General features: G+C 43.0%; 1 protein-coding gene across 1 annotated transcript; it reads left to right on the forward strand.

Annotated features, from left to right (window-relative positions):
* The first annotated feature begins 1,019 nt into the window (after window positions 1-1,019).
* LOC131689372 (E3 ubiquitin-protein ligase mind-bomb) lies at window positions 1,020-17,030 on the forward strand. The gene is made up of 5 exons (XM_058974421.1): window positions 1,020-1,482; window positions 12,284-13,384; window positions 13,450-14,511; window positions 14,575-15,582; window positions 15,650-17,030. The coding sequence occupies exons 1-5, from the start codon at window positions 1,336-1,338 to the stop codon at window positions 15,788-15,790; spliced, it is 3,459 nt and encodes a 1,152-aa protein (XP_058830404.1). The 5' UTR covers window positions 1,020-1,335; the 3' UTR covers window positions 15,791-17,030.
* The last annotated feature ends 219 nt before the right edge of the window (window positions 17,031-17,249 follow it).

Below are 17,249 nucleotides of genomic sequence, written 5' to 3' on the forward strand. Positions count from 1 at the left end.
GAATGCGCCTTAACGGCTACTTGATAAGCACTTAAGTCGTTTTAAATGCTATTTAAAAGTCGCTTTTGGCAAAATATACGGCTACATTACTGCTGTGCTATGAAAATGCTTTTTTACTACTGTTGTGCATTCAGAATGCTGCTTACTGGCAAGAAGTTTTTAAACAGTTTTTCAAATGCTGATTAACAACAGTTATGCATAACGAATGCCAGCATACTGCAAGAAGCATCCGGAATGCAAATTTTACGCTACTTTACTGCATACACTAATGCTTGTTGGTTACCTGGGTTTGATTACGGCGTATAAGCCAACCGTCAACATTTGTTTGAGGTGGAATTCCGTACAAACTGTTATTGGTCGAACACAGTTCATAGCAGTCAACGAAGGAGAAAACTTTTCTATTTCGATTGCCATCAACTGTCTGATTCGCGTATAATAGTTGGTCTGGAATTTCTCTTTAAAACGAATTTGGGAAGTTGGCTTATACCAATGCTTATACGCCGTAATTGAATGATTGTCGAGAGTTTAGCGGCCCTTACACGTTCAATATTTTTGTCAATACACAGTATTGACGATATTGTTACAATATTTCAATCGCATTTGAAATCCATTTCGTCAATACAACTTTTTCCACTGCCCGTTAAATACTTTTGTCTTACTTGCAAGTATTGACGAAAATATTGAACGTGTAAGGGCCGCTTTTGTCAAAGCTACCTAAAATATGATTGTTTTTGCCATACTTTTTTCTCTGTGATGCTATATTGCAACATGTTCCATTGATCGACCCCTATCCTTTATTTCATAAATTCCAAAGGGCTTTCGTAACTGACAGATCGACTTGTGGCTTTTTTGAAGTTTTGAATGAATGATTTTATGCGGTCTTCTTCAATGTTGACATATTTGCTGTTGTGTAGTGGTGGACTTGAGCAACCAGAGAGAGAAGCAGACATACAATGTTGCGCAAGAAAGAGCGAGAAGAAATCGCGGCTGTTCAATTCTCACGGCCTATAGCGAGAGCAGTGCACTCATTCAACCAAAAAATCATCGTCATTCGTTCATGTTCGATTTCTTCTTCGTTTCAGTACGTTTTGTCTGCCTGTTGAAGGGTTTTTAGGGAGGTTGTTTTAGCTCCTCCAGGTAGTGAATTAGTGAAAAAATAACCTTGCCTGTTTTAAATCAACCAAATATTTGATTTCGGGAGGAGTAACGTACTAACGAGTTGGGTGGATTAGTACCTGATCGATTCCGTCCAGAATCAAAGAAGTTCAATCAATTCAGTTCGCTGCTGGGAAAAAAGAAAAAGTTGACTTTGCATGCAGTGAGACTGAAACAAAAATGGCCTGCTCTAGCGCTACGACGGGTAGCAAGATGGACGTAGTTGCGCCGACTAACGTTTCCGTCGCAACGCGACCATCACGATTCACCATGGAAGGCGTTGGATCACGGGTTATCCGCGGCCCAGACTGGAAATGGGGTAAACAGGTGAGCGACTTTCATGTGTTCTGATTTCCTGTGCTTAGCAAAGGGGGCCATTTTTGCTACCATTCGAAGGCGAATCAGTGCGATGTGCTAGAATGGTAAAAAAGAACTAGAAAATTCCGATACAGGCTAGCGTTAAAGTGTTGACCCCGTCGGAGATTAATCACACTATCGAACGTCATCGATAATTGTTGTAAGCTACAGTATTATAGAGAAGTCATTGATAAATGAAAATCGGTGTCCTCATTAACAGCGGAGGATAGAAAAAATTTCTAATTCAAGTTTTTTGTGTTTCGCGTGTTAGAGGAAAGGTAACAAAATCGTGCTGAAAATTGTACACTTTGTAGAGGTTCGATAATTTGTGCATACCTACGATCATCGTTTTCATCCTGATCCTGACTAGGCGTAAACCGACAATGCACTGCAAATTACGAACTGAATTGATACTTATCCGCGATAAAATATTTACTGAAAAAGAAGTGGTATGATTTTTTAATGTCAATAAATCAAGTTAAAATTTACCACAATCTTGATCAACAAATGGCAGCTGACCCGCCGGAGGTCGAATAAACTGAAAATAGGACGATAGGGCATTTGCTTTGGTTTAAAACCATTCTGTTTAAATCACACCACTTATTAAAGCCAGTCTTCTTGGTTGCATCCGGATCGAAAAAACAATCATGTCGGAAGGAAAGGATTCCTTGTATTTCGATAATGACGTAATTAAAATAGAGGAGAGATATTACTAGGCCGAGATGGCTTCCTTAACAGTCCAATGCTGATTCACACCTTTTATTGAGTTAGAAATGAATACAAACAACCAATATTTTGACCATAAAGACCGAATTTCTTTAGCTTGGCTGTTGCAATATCATAAGTAGTTGTTCTTGTAGAAGCGTGAATAATTCCATGCAAATATAGCATCGGTTTGCAGTCCGTCGATGACTCCATCGAAAGAAAGCAGGTTGATAGTGTGCGTATCTAAAACAGCTTTAATAGTTTTAATATGGCTCTCATGCATGAAACTTCTCGATAATTGTCGAGGCCCGATTTGTATTCCGTTTTGTGTACTTGAAACAACTGGGCCGTTTCTCAATAGGAATGAAATACTTCAGTAGCAAGAGATACTTTGAAGAATCCCCGTAGTGGTTCAAGAAGCCTGCTGATGCACTTTTTGACAAAAAATCGAGTGAGCCTGGAATTTGCTGCAAGAATGGCAGCGTTATCGACACACCACGCAGCCACTTGTAGAATAAAGCGATTGCCGGAAAATAAAACATTTGGAAATTTATCAGGTAACTTTTTAGTACGGTGCCTAAAACTCCATTTAATAACATACAGGATTGCAACCAGGATTCTTCTTGTTGCTCATTCACATACTGAATTCTTAATGCAGTCTACAAGGTACTGCCTCGTGTTCTGTTTAGCAAGCTGCGTCCTCTGGCTGAATCTTTTGCTGGCGAATACCAAAGCGGGTTTCGAGGAAGACGATAAACGATGAACCCAATGTTTACCCTGCGACAAGATGTATATAAATTCCGAACATATAACTTGTGGACTTACTGTCTGTTTGTAGATTTCAAGACAGCGATTGATTCAGTGAAGAATGACGAACTGCGGCAAATACTGCTTGGAAATGGCTTTTCGGTAGATCTGACAAGCTAATTTATATGGCACTAGTTGTGTCAAAATATCTGGAGACATATGACTCGTTTGTGATGTTAGATGGACTGAAACAGGACGATATACTTTCTAATCTACTGTTCAACATTGCGTTGAAAGATGCGACACGAGATTTGATGTGGAAAGGAACGGAAACTTCATTACGAATGTTTGTCATTCTCCGAACAAACGATCAATGCATTGAACTTACTTTATTGGTGGTGTCAACGACCATTGTGAAAATAAGACTTGTTGACATATTTACAACAATCTTTCCATGTGAACATGTTCTGTCTAGTTCCATGCTCATACCAAATCAACATTTTGTATACAGACCCGAACACTTGCGAAAACACGTGCACATGTTCGCCTTTGCGTTTCGTTCGCGCAACAGAGATAGGGAATGGGTTAATACAGTGCTGCGATAATACCTCGTTTAACAAAGTGGTAAAGTGACGACGAGTCCGTACAAAAAGAGATGGTGGTAGTTTTTTTCTCACAGAAAATCGGAGAAATAGTTTGCGTCAGTTGCTAACCTCGTGCTCGCTACGTCGGGACCACCAAATCCACTACAATCGACATCGTCAACATGTCCCCGTACGGATGAGTCATTCAAAGAAACGATCCTGCAGATCCTGAACAATCAACAGATACTGATGGCAAATGACGAGCATACAAGGTAACGACCAGAGTCCAAGTTGGTTCTAGATTCTGTAGCGACCGATACGTTAAAAACACCGTTTTGGTCTTGCGGTGACATGCAATTCTCCAGCCAATGAAATTTTAAGGATCACGAATGCCGTGAATGTGGCGGACTGGCTATGAGAGGGGCTATACTATTCGTGTTTCGCGTCAAAATCACGTTCAAAGCCGTTAAAGTGGAAGCAGCAAAACGAAAACCGCACAGTCAAGATTGTAACCGTCAGCAATTTGAAGCGTGCCCGATGACAGCGATTCACGGAGTATCATTTGGACTGCAACATCAAGACTCAGACATAATTATCGTATCCAGGCAAAACTGGATCAATGTCGAGACTCCAAAAACAATTCCGGATTATCATGTGTTATGTAGACAACTTCAGGAGACAGATTGGGCAAGGAAGCCATGTTTTGAGCACGGTACATGATTAGAGGAACCCAACAGAAAGGTAACTTATATTATTTGCTGATCTTTCTCTGAATGTTTTAGGTTTCGACCTGATGCATGAGTTCGAGCTCTGGGGTGTGCCATTTTCGTTCTGCAAGCTGGTCGGTAGACAACAAACAGATTAGCAGATAATAGAATTAAAAGCAAAATTTCCCGATGTATTTACCAGCTGTATGGGATTGTGCATCACAACACAAGTGTGACTCACTTTCAAACCGGGCGCTTAACCTGTGTTCAAGCCGAAGCGGCCAGTTTGCCGACCAGACTGGAAGATTTGGATATCATCACTACAGTCACCTATGCGGATTGAGCAGCCCCCGTCGTGCTGGTCCGCAAGCATCTCCGTTCGCATTTGCGCAGATTTTTTGACTGTGCGCTCGAATCAAACAACTAGCCACTTCCACTGCCAGAATACATTTTAAATTGGATTGCAAATTGTACGATGTTTAACCACATCGATCTGTCCAATGCATACCTTCAAGTCGAGGTGGACGAGGAAAGTAGGAAGCTTATCTCGATCAACACCGACAAGGGAGCCTATCGGTTGTCTCCTTGGGTCAAGAGCGCTCCCGTCGTTGATTATCATGCAAATCTTCGTACATCGACGACATCCTGGTCGATGGTCGCACCACCGAGGAGCACAAGCAAAATTTAAATCGTGTTCTGTAGATACTAAAAGAGTACGAATTTACGGTCAAGTTCGAGAAGTGTCGTTTCTTTATGCGCCAGGTGAAGAACCTGGGACAGTTTTTAGATACGGATGGCATTCGCTAGGGGAACTGCTCAAGGAAAGTAACAGTTTCTAGTAGTCTGAAGCGTACTATCGTTCTTTTGATCGTTTTAAGGAAATCCCCCAGTCACCGCTCATGTTGACGCACTATAGCTCTCGACTTGAGATAGTAGAAGCTGCAGATGCGTCGAACGTGAATATTGTCGATCACGTCACGCACGGCTTTCCAGAGGGATCAGAGATGAAAGCAATCTACCATGCATCCCGAAGCCCAACTCCAACTGCTTCCCGCTGCAGTCAAACTGTGAAGGAAGCCCTGGATTTGATGTTCACAGTCAAAAAATTCCACAGAATGATCTATGGAAGGCGTTTTCGTTCTTCAGACATCGCATGTCGTTGGCGATTTTCGGTTCAAAGCATAGTATTCTGCCATACACAGCAAACCGCTTCCGATGCTGAATCCCAACCAGTATATTTCCACAGACCATTTCCGGCATGCCGATAATCTCCCGCGTCACATCATTGCATCGACTGAGGTCGAAACAGTTATTTGCAACATCGTCAGCCATCGTCTATCGAGCATCTCTCTGTGTCGTTTAAGATGAAATCCGCCGAGACCAGCAAGGACCGGACGCTACAGAAAGTTGTGGAACCCGTACATAAAGGCTGGGCAAGATACGAAAAAATTTCTATCCGGAATATCGGAGGTCAAGCAACTATTTGCGCGTCAAGATTCGCAGTACCTGGCACAAAATGTTCTGATGATGTACGGTGAACGGTTTGTCATCCCGAAGAAGTAACAAAAGAAAGTCCTCCAGCAATTGCGCGCTTATTTACAATAAGACCTCAGTTGCGAAAGCCAAATACTACACCATAAAACGAAGCTAGAGTTTTGGTCGACACCTGAGAAACCTTGCAGAAAGTACACGCGGACTTTGCTGGTCCTCTCAAAGACATCTGCTTCTTACTAACTGTGAATTCTTTCTCCAAGTGGCCGGAAATCATAGCTTCCAACCACATTACTACAGCAGCTGCAGATTGGATCGTGCATTTCAATACAGCACCATTTCACCTCCAAAGCAATGGGCAGGCGGAACGTTTTATCGACACCTTCAACAGGACTGTCAAGAAAATTCAGACAGGAGAGGAAGATATGGACGACATCAGCAGCTACAAATCAACGCTCTGACGGAGTGCACCTGATGGAAAATTACCTGCTAACATTTTTCTTGATCTACCGACGCAAACGTCCTTGGAACTACTTGGACCGCCCAGCAAGTTCATAAAGAATAAGAATTACAAGCAGTACCGACAGTTCATTACGAAACATGGTACGAAAGAGAAGAACTTTGACGTGCAAGACAAAGTGTATGCTCAAGTGCACTAAGGCAACAACTGGATCATGGAACGTGTTGGATGCGTCACGAATGATGTGTCGCTCCCGGAGCGAAAACGAATAATCCGTTCACACAGTAATTAGCTGCGGAAACGTTATGACCACTTAAATCAGGTAGAGCGACCTATTTCTCTTGATATTCGTTTAGGTTCTTGGGGTCTTAAGCCGGTTGAAGATTCTGTTACTATTCTAACAATGCCACCATGAGCTGAGCCGGAAGGATTGATCGAATTGCAACGGAGCCATTCGAGCCGGTTAACTGGTAACGTCGTGCACGGGTTCTTCCTAGGGAATCCGTTCCATATGGAGCTCTCCTGCGTCGCTCTTCGAGGCGGTGACTTGTACCTATCTGCTACAAGCCGTACTAGCTCTACTGAAAGGGAAGGTGTTATAGTGCGACCCAATTCTTCGCACGCTTATGCATGACAACCGACAGATATCATCCAACCAAATGTGATTGATGCCACCTGCTAACAAAGACGTCAGACATCCACAGCCAGCTGATCACGAGACGTTTCTTCGATTTTGTTTGGATTATTAAAACGTTTGTTACGCCCTCCCCTAGGTTAAGGGTTTCGCGGAATTGCAATCATCATCAAGCATATTGCATGCATAAATGCTACAGAACCTCTGACAGACAATTGCTTTAACATGGTTATTGCAGTACGCCTCGATAGTGGCGCATCGAGGAGACCGAGAGGGCATATGGGCCTTTTTTATGTTTTATGTGCGCGCTGACGTGGCCGGCTGGCGGGTCGGCATGGATTGACTATTGCTGTGGGCTGTGTTTGAGGACATTATTCCACAGCTTAATGGCAGTGTTGGTGAAGGGGTTCACAGTGGGGGTCATTGTGTGTCCATTTATCGGTCGACTTCGTCATGGTGCACAGGCTGATTAAATTAATACAATCAAATTAATTTAATAAATGCATAAGTAGAAATCTATTAGTTGTCGTCTTGTAATAATTGAAGTTTTTAGTACTAAGCTTTTGTGACAGTTGTGTCAGGGAACGAAGGCAGAATTATATGCGTATATGATAGAATAGTGGGTAATCCTTCCTGTGTTCAATTTGTGCATTCCATTCTATCCATTCGGGAAGGTCGGATTGCATAAATTAAGGTACAATTAATTTACTGACGCGCGTGAATCATCAATCCCCGGTTAGCATAGCATGGTGAAACTAATAAAATGCAATTGTCGTTAGTGATAAATAAACAACATTATTTTATATCTTCCTTGTTTGGACGTGAGTCTTTGGTTTTTCCTTTCTTAAGGAATTTTTTCATGAACGTGTCCACTGGAAAACAGAGAAAGAATGACCGGAACGGTGAGAATGAAGAAACGGTGAAAATTCACCTTTATTGGAAACACTGAGAAAAGATATGTCCTCAAGCAGAAATCGAACCTGCGACCTCCCAGTCTCTAGTTGGGTGCGTTAACCACTCCCCAATCGAGGAACTGTGATGATGCCATCACATGTTCCCAACAGCTTTTGTGATCACCGCTGCAGCCTCCAATACCTCCTAATTGACCCATCGACCCCCCAATGTCTCCCTATAAGCAGATATTCACCTCTCTCTCTCTCACCGATCGGGCCAAATCTCTCTCGTTATCTATTTTTAGGTCTAGTGGACTGCGCTCAAGGCTTGAGATATTTATTATCACTGTTTGCCCCCAATTCCTAACTCAGTCGCCACCAGACAGTTGGCAGTGAAAGAGCTATGGAGGGGCATGTTCATGTCTGCCCTCAAAGCCTATCGGCAGAAGCTAACGACAAATCCAGCCGTTGATGGAATTTTATATATTCCTTGTTTGGACGTGAGTCTGTTTTTTTTCTTTCTTAAGGTTTTTTTATGAACGTGTCCACTGGAAAACAGACAGAGAAAGAATGGCCGGAACGGTGAGAATGAAGAAATGGTGAAAATTCACCTTTATTGGAAACACTGAGAAAAGACATGTCCTCAAGCAGGAATCGAACGTGCGATCTCCCAGTCTCTAGTTGGGTGCGTTAACCACTCCATTATTTTGCTGCATTTAGATGAGTTAAAGTAGTTTAATTTCATGTTACAGGTGTTTTTCTATTTTACTTCATTAGTGGTTTCTTTTGTATTTCTACTAGTTTGCTTTTCCTTTACTCGTGTATACCAAATGGTATCAGTCAATTTATATACTTCTAATCAATCTCTGCAACTTTTTTCTCTATTCGGCATGTTATGATTCCTTTTATTACTGTATCTTTATACTATACTCTATCTATACTCATATAGGTACAAACGCTCGTGGCTTTCGCGATAACACAAACCTAGTCACAAACGCAACTAGAGATGGGCAGAACAGTTCACTTCGAAGAACCTTTCCCGATCGAACAGTTCTGTAAAAAGAACTAGTTCGCATGAACCGTTCTTTCGTTCAGCTGATGTTTTACCCGTATCTAGTGAATGGTTCTCAAAACATTTGAATCTGGGAGATGCAATAAAATTTCTGCGCCAGAGCTCTCACAGAACGATTGCTGCCTTAACTGTTATATTTTTGTATGCTGAACGGTTTCACCAAGGGTAACGAGTTCTTTATGATGTATACTGACAGAAGTAGAGAGTGAGATCAATATGTTTATTTAGCTTGTGTGTCATTCTTCGCCCGGTTCCACACTAATGTGGTTTTTGTTTGAAGCGAAACTGAGTCAGTTTCTAACCCCAACTGTTGTCAAAATGTATGAACTGACAGCGGTTGGGGTTAGAACCTAACTCTGTTTCGGGTTCAAGCGAAATCATCATAAGAGAGCACCGATAGCGGTTTGTTGGACAACAAGTCAGTTCATTTCAAGGGGCGAGTCGCTTAGCACAAATCGAATTGTGCCTACAAACAAACAGCGTGGTAGCTTGTGCCGCAATGTGCCACGATGTGCCATAGTGTTCAGTAAAACAAAAGCAATGGTTGCTATGATTTTTTGACTACATTTTGTTGACAGTTTTTGAGTTGTCAAAAGTGTGCCTCCTTGTGCCACATATTGTGGTAACGAGTGAAACGATCGTGTATTACTGTGAATCGTATTTTTATACTATGTTATCATAGGTGATACAGTATATATGGCATATTGTTCTAAGCGACTACGTTCACCTAAAAATCGGCCCGCATAGTATGTTAAACGGCTTTAGGTGATGCTCAGTTCATTCGTTTTAAAGAGAATTGAGAACTACCGTTCTTTTAAAAAGAATTTCTGTTCACTCATTCTCTACGAAGAACTAGTTCGTTTGAACCGTTCGCGAACGAATGGCCCATCACTAAACGCAACCATGCAATTGCAATCATCTATACATACTTACGCCCGCGATTTCGCCAGCATTAAACATCCCGATAGTTAATTAAATGTTGTAGCACCTATAAACTTACAAACGCAGTCTCAAGAATCAACCCACCACTCGCGCGATAATGAAATGTTCACGTCCGGAAGTTTAACCTCGGTCCTAGTAGCCTAGACTCATACTTTCAGTTGAACCAATAAAAAAGATGACGCTCATTTTCACTAGACAACACGTTCCATGGCGACATGACCGGGAACTCTAGTGATATGGGGAAACTGACTCTCTTCTACCATATGTACTGAACTAAAAATTAAACATCAGATTCACGGTCCACACGCGATCATTCAAGAATACACGCCACATGACCATAAAATCAAATTTATACACGCGAAGTCGCATACACGTGACAATCACTTTTAACATACAAATGCTTGAGCCCTTCGCGACCATCCACGGCACCTATACACGCGATATCGCAAACATGATAACATCCCGGAGATAAGGTGAACGTCTCAGCGCTTATAAATTTTCAAATGCGGTCTCAAGCGTGAACCTAAAAACTACCGCGATCGCACGAGAATGAATTGGTCACTTCCGGACGTTTCTATCCTTGGTATCAGCAGATTAGGTCCATACTTTCAATTAGACCAATTAAAAAAGAAAGCTCTCATATCCACTGAACAACACGTTTCATGGCGACATGACCGGGAACTCTAGTTATATGGCGTAACTCTCATTTCCTGTCAGAATGTGAATTGTACACCGAAAACTAAATATCAGAATGACGGTCCGCGTGACCATCCAAGAACGCACGCGAATGGCCACACGATTGCAAAATCGAGCTTTGTGCACGTGAAATCACATTCACGCGAGCGCACACAACAATCCCGTTAACATACGACCGCTTAAGCCCTTCGCGAACAAACAACGCTCACCTACGCCCGCGATTGCGCAAACTTGATAATACCCCGGTAATAAGGTGAACGTTTTAGCACTTACGAATTTTCAAACGCGAACCTACAAATGTTCGTGTTCGCGCGATAATGAATCGGTCAGATATGGAAATTATTTCCCTCCGTCCTAGCAACTTAGGTCCATAGATTCAACTGGACCAATCAAAAAATAAAGCTCATATCCATTAGACAACACCTTCCATGGCGACATGACCGGAAACTCTAATGATATGGAAGATCTCGCTTTCTTCTAGCATCTGCGCCGTACATTAAAAATTAAGTCTTAGATTCACGGTCCGCGCGCGATCGTTCAAGAACACACGCGAATATGCGAAAGGCACACGGTTTTAAAATAGAATTCATATACACGCGAAATTACATAAACGTTAGCACACACGACATACAAACGCATACGTTTGTACGTCAACGTAGAAATACTCGAGCCCTTCACGATGATACACGCTGTCGCGAAGTCTCTACGCCCGCTCAAATTTGAACCGTACAATGAATATCACATTCAGAATTACGGTCCGCAGCACTTGGCCTCAAGCAGTATTTTAGTGGGTGACATTTCTCGTCTTGTCTGCAATTGTAGTGAGTGATTCTGACGGGGAGTCCTTTCGAGAACGTAGCTCTGCAGCTCTAGTAGGACAATTCTCGAAAAAACACCCACACACTATTACGCAATTAGTGAATACCCACGCCAACTCAGACAGGTATGCACCCCTGGACTCGAACGTTAAAACTCACACCTTCCACGCACACACTACCGCAATAGGACTCACAATTGGACTTTTACACATAAAGTCGCACGCAGTAATTACAGGTATTCGTCTGGCAACCGGGAGAAGTACATCTCAAACGCAGAGCTTACCATTCCAATGATGGGCTTGTATCTGCGTTGCCTGTGTTCAAGGCACCAAGTCTTCCTCCGTCAAGTCAAGGAGGTATGAAACCCGCTAGCCACCACCTCGGCTCCCTAGCTGCCCATAAAGGGATCAAAAAATAGTGCCCTATAATATATGCTATCAATATTATTGATGAATAAAACAGTTGGGGGGGGGGGAGTCGTTTCGACCCTATGAGAATTAACCATGCCAGTCGAAGGCCACAGGCCCATCCCTTATTTATAACGGTATCATCTTTAGTCGATCGCCTTGATGTATTGGATCGTCAGTAAAAGCAGACATGAAAATATTTGATTCCAGAGTGAAAGCATACAAAATCAGTGAACTAAATCAAGTATAAACAACTCATAATAACAGTCACTGTTACAAAAACAACGTTGTAAACGCAAAGTATTTCGCCGTATAATAGCAACAGCTTACTCAGCAGCAAAAATACTATCAGAAACACGCCACGATAGGCTGTCGGCATCGTCTCGTCAGTTCTGTTTACTTATACAAATCGATCATTTTGAGCTCTTGTTGATTAAATTCAGCCGAGAAACACCGACAGGCGCCTGACTGATAGTTAAGGGCACCACCATCAATCAGGCGTTTTTTTGTTTTTCCTTTCCTAACTGCTTCCTTTTTCCGAGAACGCTGACATGGGCAATTTTTTTCTGCCTCGTCTATTGAATTCCTCTCATCTATCGTTTTTTCCCCTTCCAGGACGGCGGTGAAGGCCACGTCGGGACAGTGCGCAATTTCGAATCCCAGGAGGAGGTTGTAGTCGTTTGGGACAATGGAACGGCAGCCAACTATCGATGTGCGGGCGCATACGATCTACGCATTCTGGACAGTGCCCCGACCGGGATTAAACACGAGGGCACCATGTGCGACACCTGTCGGCAAACTCCGATCTTCGGCATACGCTGGAAGTGTGCCGAGTGTAACAACTACGATCTGTGTTCGATCTGCTATCACGGCGATAAGCATCACATGAGGCATCGATTTCATCGGATCTCGACGCCGGGTGGGGAGAAAACGTTGCTGGAACCGCGAAGAAAGACGAAGAAAATCGCAGTGCGCGGTATTTTTCCTGGAGCACGAGTAGTTCGCGGTGTCGATTGGCAGTGGGAGGACCAAGACGGTGGTAACGGACGACGTGGTAAAGTGAATGAGATTCAAGACTGGTCGTCGGCTTCACCGCGTTCGGCAGCTTACGTGGTTTGGGACAACGGTGCGAAGAATCTGTACCGGGTGGGTTTTGAGGGAATGGCTGATTTGAAAGTGGTTAATGATAGTAAGGGAACAAATGTGTACCGTGATCACTTACCAGTGCTGGGTGAATATGGTCCTGGACGAGGGCCTCACAGTTTCCAGATTGGGGATCAAGTGACAGTGGACTTGGATATTGAAATCGTGCAATCGTTGCAACATGGTCACGGTGGATGGACCGATGGAATGTTCGAGTGTCTGAATACCACCGGAATGGTGGTAGGTATTGACGAGGATCATGACATCGTAGTTGCTTATCCAAGTTCTCACAGATGGACCTTTAATCCTACCGTACTGACGATTGTTTCGTCGCCGGCTTCAATTCTCAGCGAAAACCAGTCGCAGCAGTTTGCAGTTGGAGATTTTGTGAAGATCTGCAGTGATTTAGAACGGATTAAGATCCTTCAGCGAAGCCATGGCGAATGGGCCGAAGCCATGCTGCCAACTCTTGGCAAAGTTGGACGCGTCCAGCAGGTCTATCATGATAACGATTTAAAGGTGGAAGTTTGCAACACATCCTGGACGTATAATCCTTTAGCTGTGACGAAAGTGGTAAGTAGCAACTGAAAGACATATTTAGTTCTGGTATAGTATATGTTTGAAACTTCATTTTGCAGGCATCCTCCTCGGATGGATCCACCGCAGTGACCACAAACGGGGAACGTCTTTCGGCGATACTTAAAAAACTGTTCGAACCGCATGCATCTGGTGATACCACGGAAGAATTGGTGAAAGCGGCCGCCAACGGTGATGTCGGTAAAGTAGAAGAGTTCTTATCTGGCGCTGCTGCACAGAATGTTGCTTCCGCTTCTACCAGCTCTCAAGAATCTCCACAAATCGTCAAAGTGGACGTCAACGGTGTATTTGCTGGTCATACTGCCCTCCAGGCAGCCAGCCAAAATGGGCATCTGGAAGTGATTCAAGTGTTGCTACGATACAAGGCAGACGTTGAAATTGAGGACAAGGATGGCGATCGTGCCGTGCATCACGCTGCCTTCGGTGACGAGCCAGGTGTGATGGGTCTGCTAGCTAAAGCAGGTGCTGATTTGAATGCTCGCAACAAAAGAAGACAAACCGCGTTACACATTGCCGTCAATAAGGGTCATTTCAACGTTGTCAAAACGTTACTGGAACTTAAGTGTCACACTAGTTTACAAGATTCCGAAGGTGACACGCCTCTTCACGATGCAATTTCTAAGGAGCACGATAACATGCTTTCGCTACTTCTGGACTACGGCGCAGATATCACATTGACCAATAATAACGGCTTTAATGCATTGCATCATGCCGCCTTGAAGGGTAATCCCAGTGCTATGAAAGTTTTACTTACAAAAACCAACCGTCTTTGGATTGTGGAGGAGAAAAAAGACGATGGTTATACGGCCTTGCATCTGGCTGCACTAAACAATCACGTCGAAATTGCCGAATTGCTTGTTAAGATGGGTAAGGCAAATATGGACTGTCAGAATGTCAACTTGCAAACAGCCTTGCACTTGGCAGTTGAGCGCCAGCACGTGCAAATAGTGAAGCTTCTAGTACGGGAAGGTGCCAATTTGAACATTCCAGATAAAGATGGCGATACGCCACTACACGAAGCTCTACGACATCACACGTTATCCCAGCTGCGCCAGTTGCAAGACGTAGAGGGTTTCGGGAAAATACTTATGGGACTGAGAAATGTAAGTAAATCTTGGGCATTCTTATCAAACTGAAAGTACTAAACTATTCCCCATTTATTTCAGAACACCGATAAGAAGGCATCCGCTTCAATCGCCTGCTTTCTAGCAGCCAATGGTGCTGATCTGACTATCAAAAATCGAAAACTGCAGACCCCGCTGGATCTATGTCCAGATCCGAATCTATGCAAGACGTTGATTAAATGCTACAACGAGCGCAAAACCGATGATATGGACATGAATGCGACCGGCACCACCATGCCTGCACCCAGTATCATGCGTAACGGAGCACCAAACCCGGCTGGTGCGAGTTCGAATGCCTCAAATTGCGCCGGACCATTGCTTCCGGCTGGTGCTAGCACTGGTGGTATTCCTCCCGGTGTCGTGGATGCAAACTTATTGAACGATCTGAATAAAATGTCCATTCAACCGACCATTAGTGGTCAATCGAATAACATCTCGACACCCACCGGGAACCCATTGGACGAATGTTTGCTGTGCTCGGATCAGAAGCGAGATACAGTATTCAAACCATGTGGACACGTGGTTTGTTGCGACAATTGTGGTCCTCGTATCAAAAAGTGTTTAATTTGTCGCGAGTCCGTTTCAGAACGGGAAACTATTGGCGAGTGTCTGGTTTGCTCGGACCGGAAAGCTTCGGTATTTTTCAAACCCTGCGGTCACATGGTCGCATGTGACAACTGTGCCCAAATCATGAAAAAATGCGTTCAGTGTCGAACGCAACTGGATCAAAAGGTTCCACTTTCGGTTTGCAGCGGTGGTCCTGGTCAGGTGGTTACCGTGCAGCACCCACGAGACGAGAAAAAGGAACAGGGCAACCAAACTGTGCTGCAGGGTATGAACAAGAGCGGTCATGGAGTTGCAATGAATAACACCATGTCGCCAAACGTGAGCGGAATGAGTGGTACTCCGACGACTCTTACTACAACGAAAAAGAATGTCAGCAGCGGTGGTATTGCTCCAAGCAACCTAGCCGCAAGGGATGACGTGCAAAAACTGCGTCCAGATGATGTCCAGAAGCTTCAACAGCAACTGCAGGACATTAAAGAACAGGTTGGTAGATGCAGTAATATATTCGCTTGTTGCAGTCTAAAAGTTTCAATTTGTGATTTATTTCCAGACAATGTGTCCAGTGTGTTTCGACCGCATCAAAAATATGGTTTTCCTGTGTGGCCATGGAACGTGCCAGATGTGTGGAGATCAAATTGAAGGCTGCCCGATATGTCGCAAAACAGTGGAAAAACGAATTTTACTATTTTAAGTGCACAACCGCGGACCTTACTATTCCATCAGCTGCTTGTGAAGCTATCGACGAAAATCAAAACTATCTGAATAGGTTTTTAACTTCACTTCCATTAGGTAGGGAAAGCGACGCAACGTTGCGAAAATTTCCTCTAAGATTTATTTTTATTTTTTTAAAGAAATTTTAGTTAAATGTTTGTCCCATTTTATTATTTACACAAGTGTTAGGGTTAGATCGAATCGTTCGATCAAAGGTATATTCTTTGATAATACAAAGGCTTTTCTGTTCAAATTGTATCTGTTTGTCTACTGAATTTCAACAGTTATTGTTATTGAAAATCAGTAAAATTGCTTCATTTTATTGTTAGGGTAATGTAAGGTTATTTCAATACTGACTGTCTCGGGTCAGTATGCATTAGGATTACACATTCTGCACAAATTAGGATCTAATCGTCCAGCACAACTTTATCTTATAATCGCACAGTCCCTTTATAGGTAGGTGCTATCATGCGTCAAGAAATATCTGTGCTTTAGTGCACGGCATACATTGAAGAACAACTTTGTTTCCTAAGACCCGATACGGACGATACATCAGCTTCCGTTAACGGACAAGAACTTCCACGTCACGTCACCGTTCCGTCAGGATAAGTTGAATGCGTTTCTCGTGTGCTTGTGAACACGTTTCGTACGTCAAAACGTTCCAAGCCGTTTGTTGTGTCTGAACTCCTCTATTTAACTGCATGTAACTAATTTTAACGTTCGTTGACATGCTGACGTATCCTGTAATCCGTACTTAACTCTAACCGAGTTTTAACAACGATGAGGGAAGCTTCACCGCACATTATGTGTCATTATTATTCATTACTAACAACTACATCCGGTACATGGCGATAGTTAACGTGTGGTGTAAGCTTTGACTGGAATAAAATTCGCAAAAGCGTCCAAATAAGTACGCATGTATTGGAAATCCTGAATGAATAGCCACTAGACTGGTTTTAGATCCTCTTGTGCTATAGAACCTACCGTTGAAATCAATAAACAACACGAATGGTCGTTAAATCAATATATTTTTACAAGCAGAATCTACTAAAATGCACTAACTACAACAGTGATTAGAAATTATCTTGCTCGATATGTGTACTTTAAGAACGAATTATACGATTTACAGCAATCGTAGCTTTATGGGGGAATGATTATTATAATTATTACAGTATTAGTACAATCAGATAATAAATATGGATAGGTATTTAAATTATTTTGGCTTTTGGATGACGAAACCTGTTCTTAACGCTTGGCCCCAATGGATAGTACTTACCTTACCAACCAGTCCAAGGCTGTGATGTCCTTTGTTCTATCAGTCGTTTCCAGTTGAGTCGGTCCTCGGTATCTTTTGCTGTGCTGCATAGATGTAATCTATTTCTCGCCATTGCGTTGAAAATATGTTCAGCAAGGTGGTATTAAATTTTGGAGTATGTATG

Source organism: Topomyia yanbarensis, chromosome 3 (genome assembly GCF_030247195.1).
Source record: "Topomyia yanbarensis strain Yona2022 chromosome 3, ASM3024719v1, whole genome shotgun sequence".
In the NCBI taxonomy this organism is placed as follows: domain Eukaryota; kingdom Metazoa; phylum Arthropoda; class Insecta; order Diptera; family Culicidae; genus Topomyia; species Topomyia yanbarensis.

Coding starts and splice junctions, on each gene's coding strand:
- LOC131689372 (XM_058974421.1), top strand. CDS start 1,336: ATGGCCTGCTCTAGCGCTACGACGGGTAGCAAGATGGACGTAGTTGCG. Junction 14,512..14,574: donor TACTTATGGGACTGAGAAAT/GTAAGTAAATCT, acceptor CATTTATTTCAG/AACACCGATAAGAAGGCATC. Junction 15,583..15,649: donor TGCAGGACATTAAAGAACAG/GTTGGTAGATGC, acceptor ATTTATTTCCAG/ACAATGTGTCCAGTGTGTTT.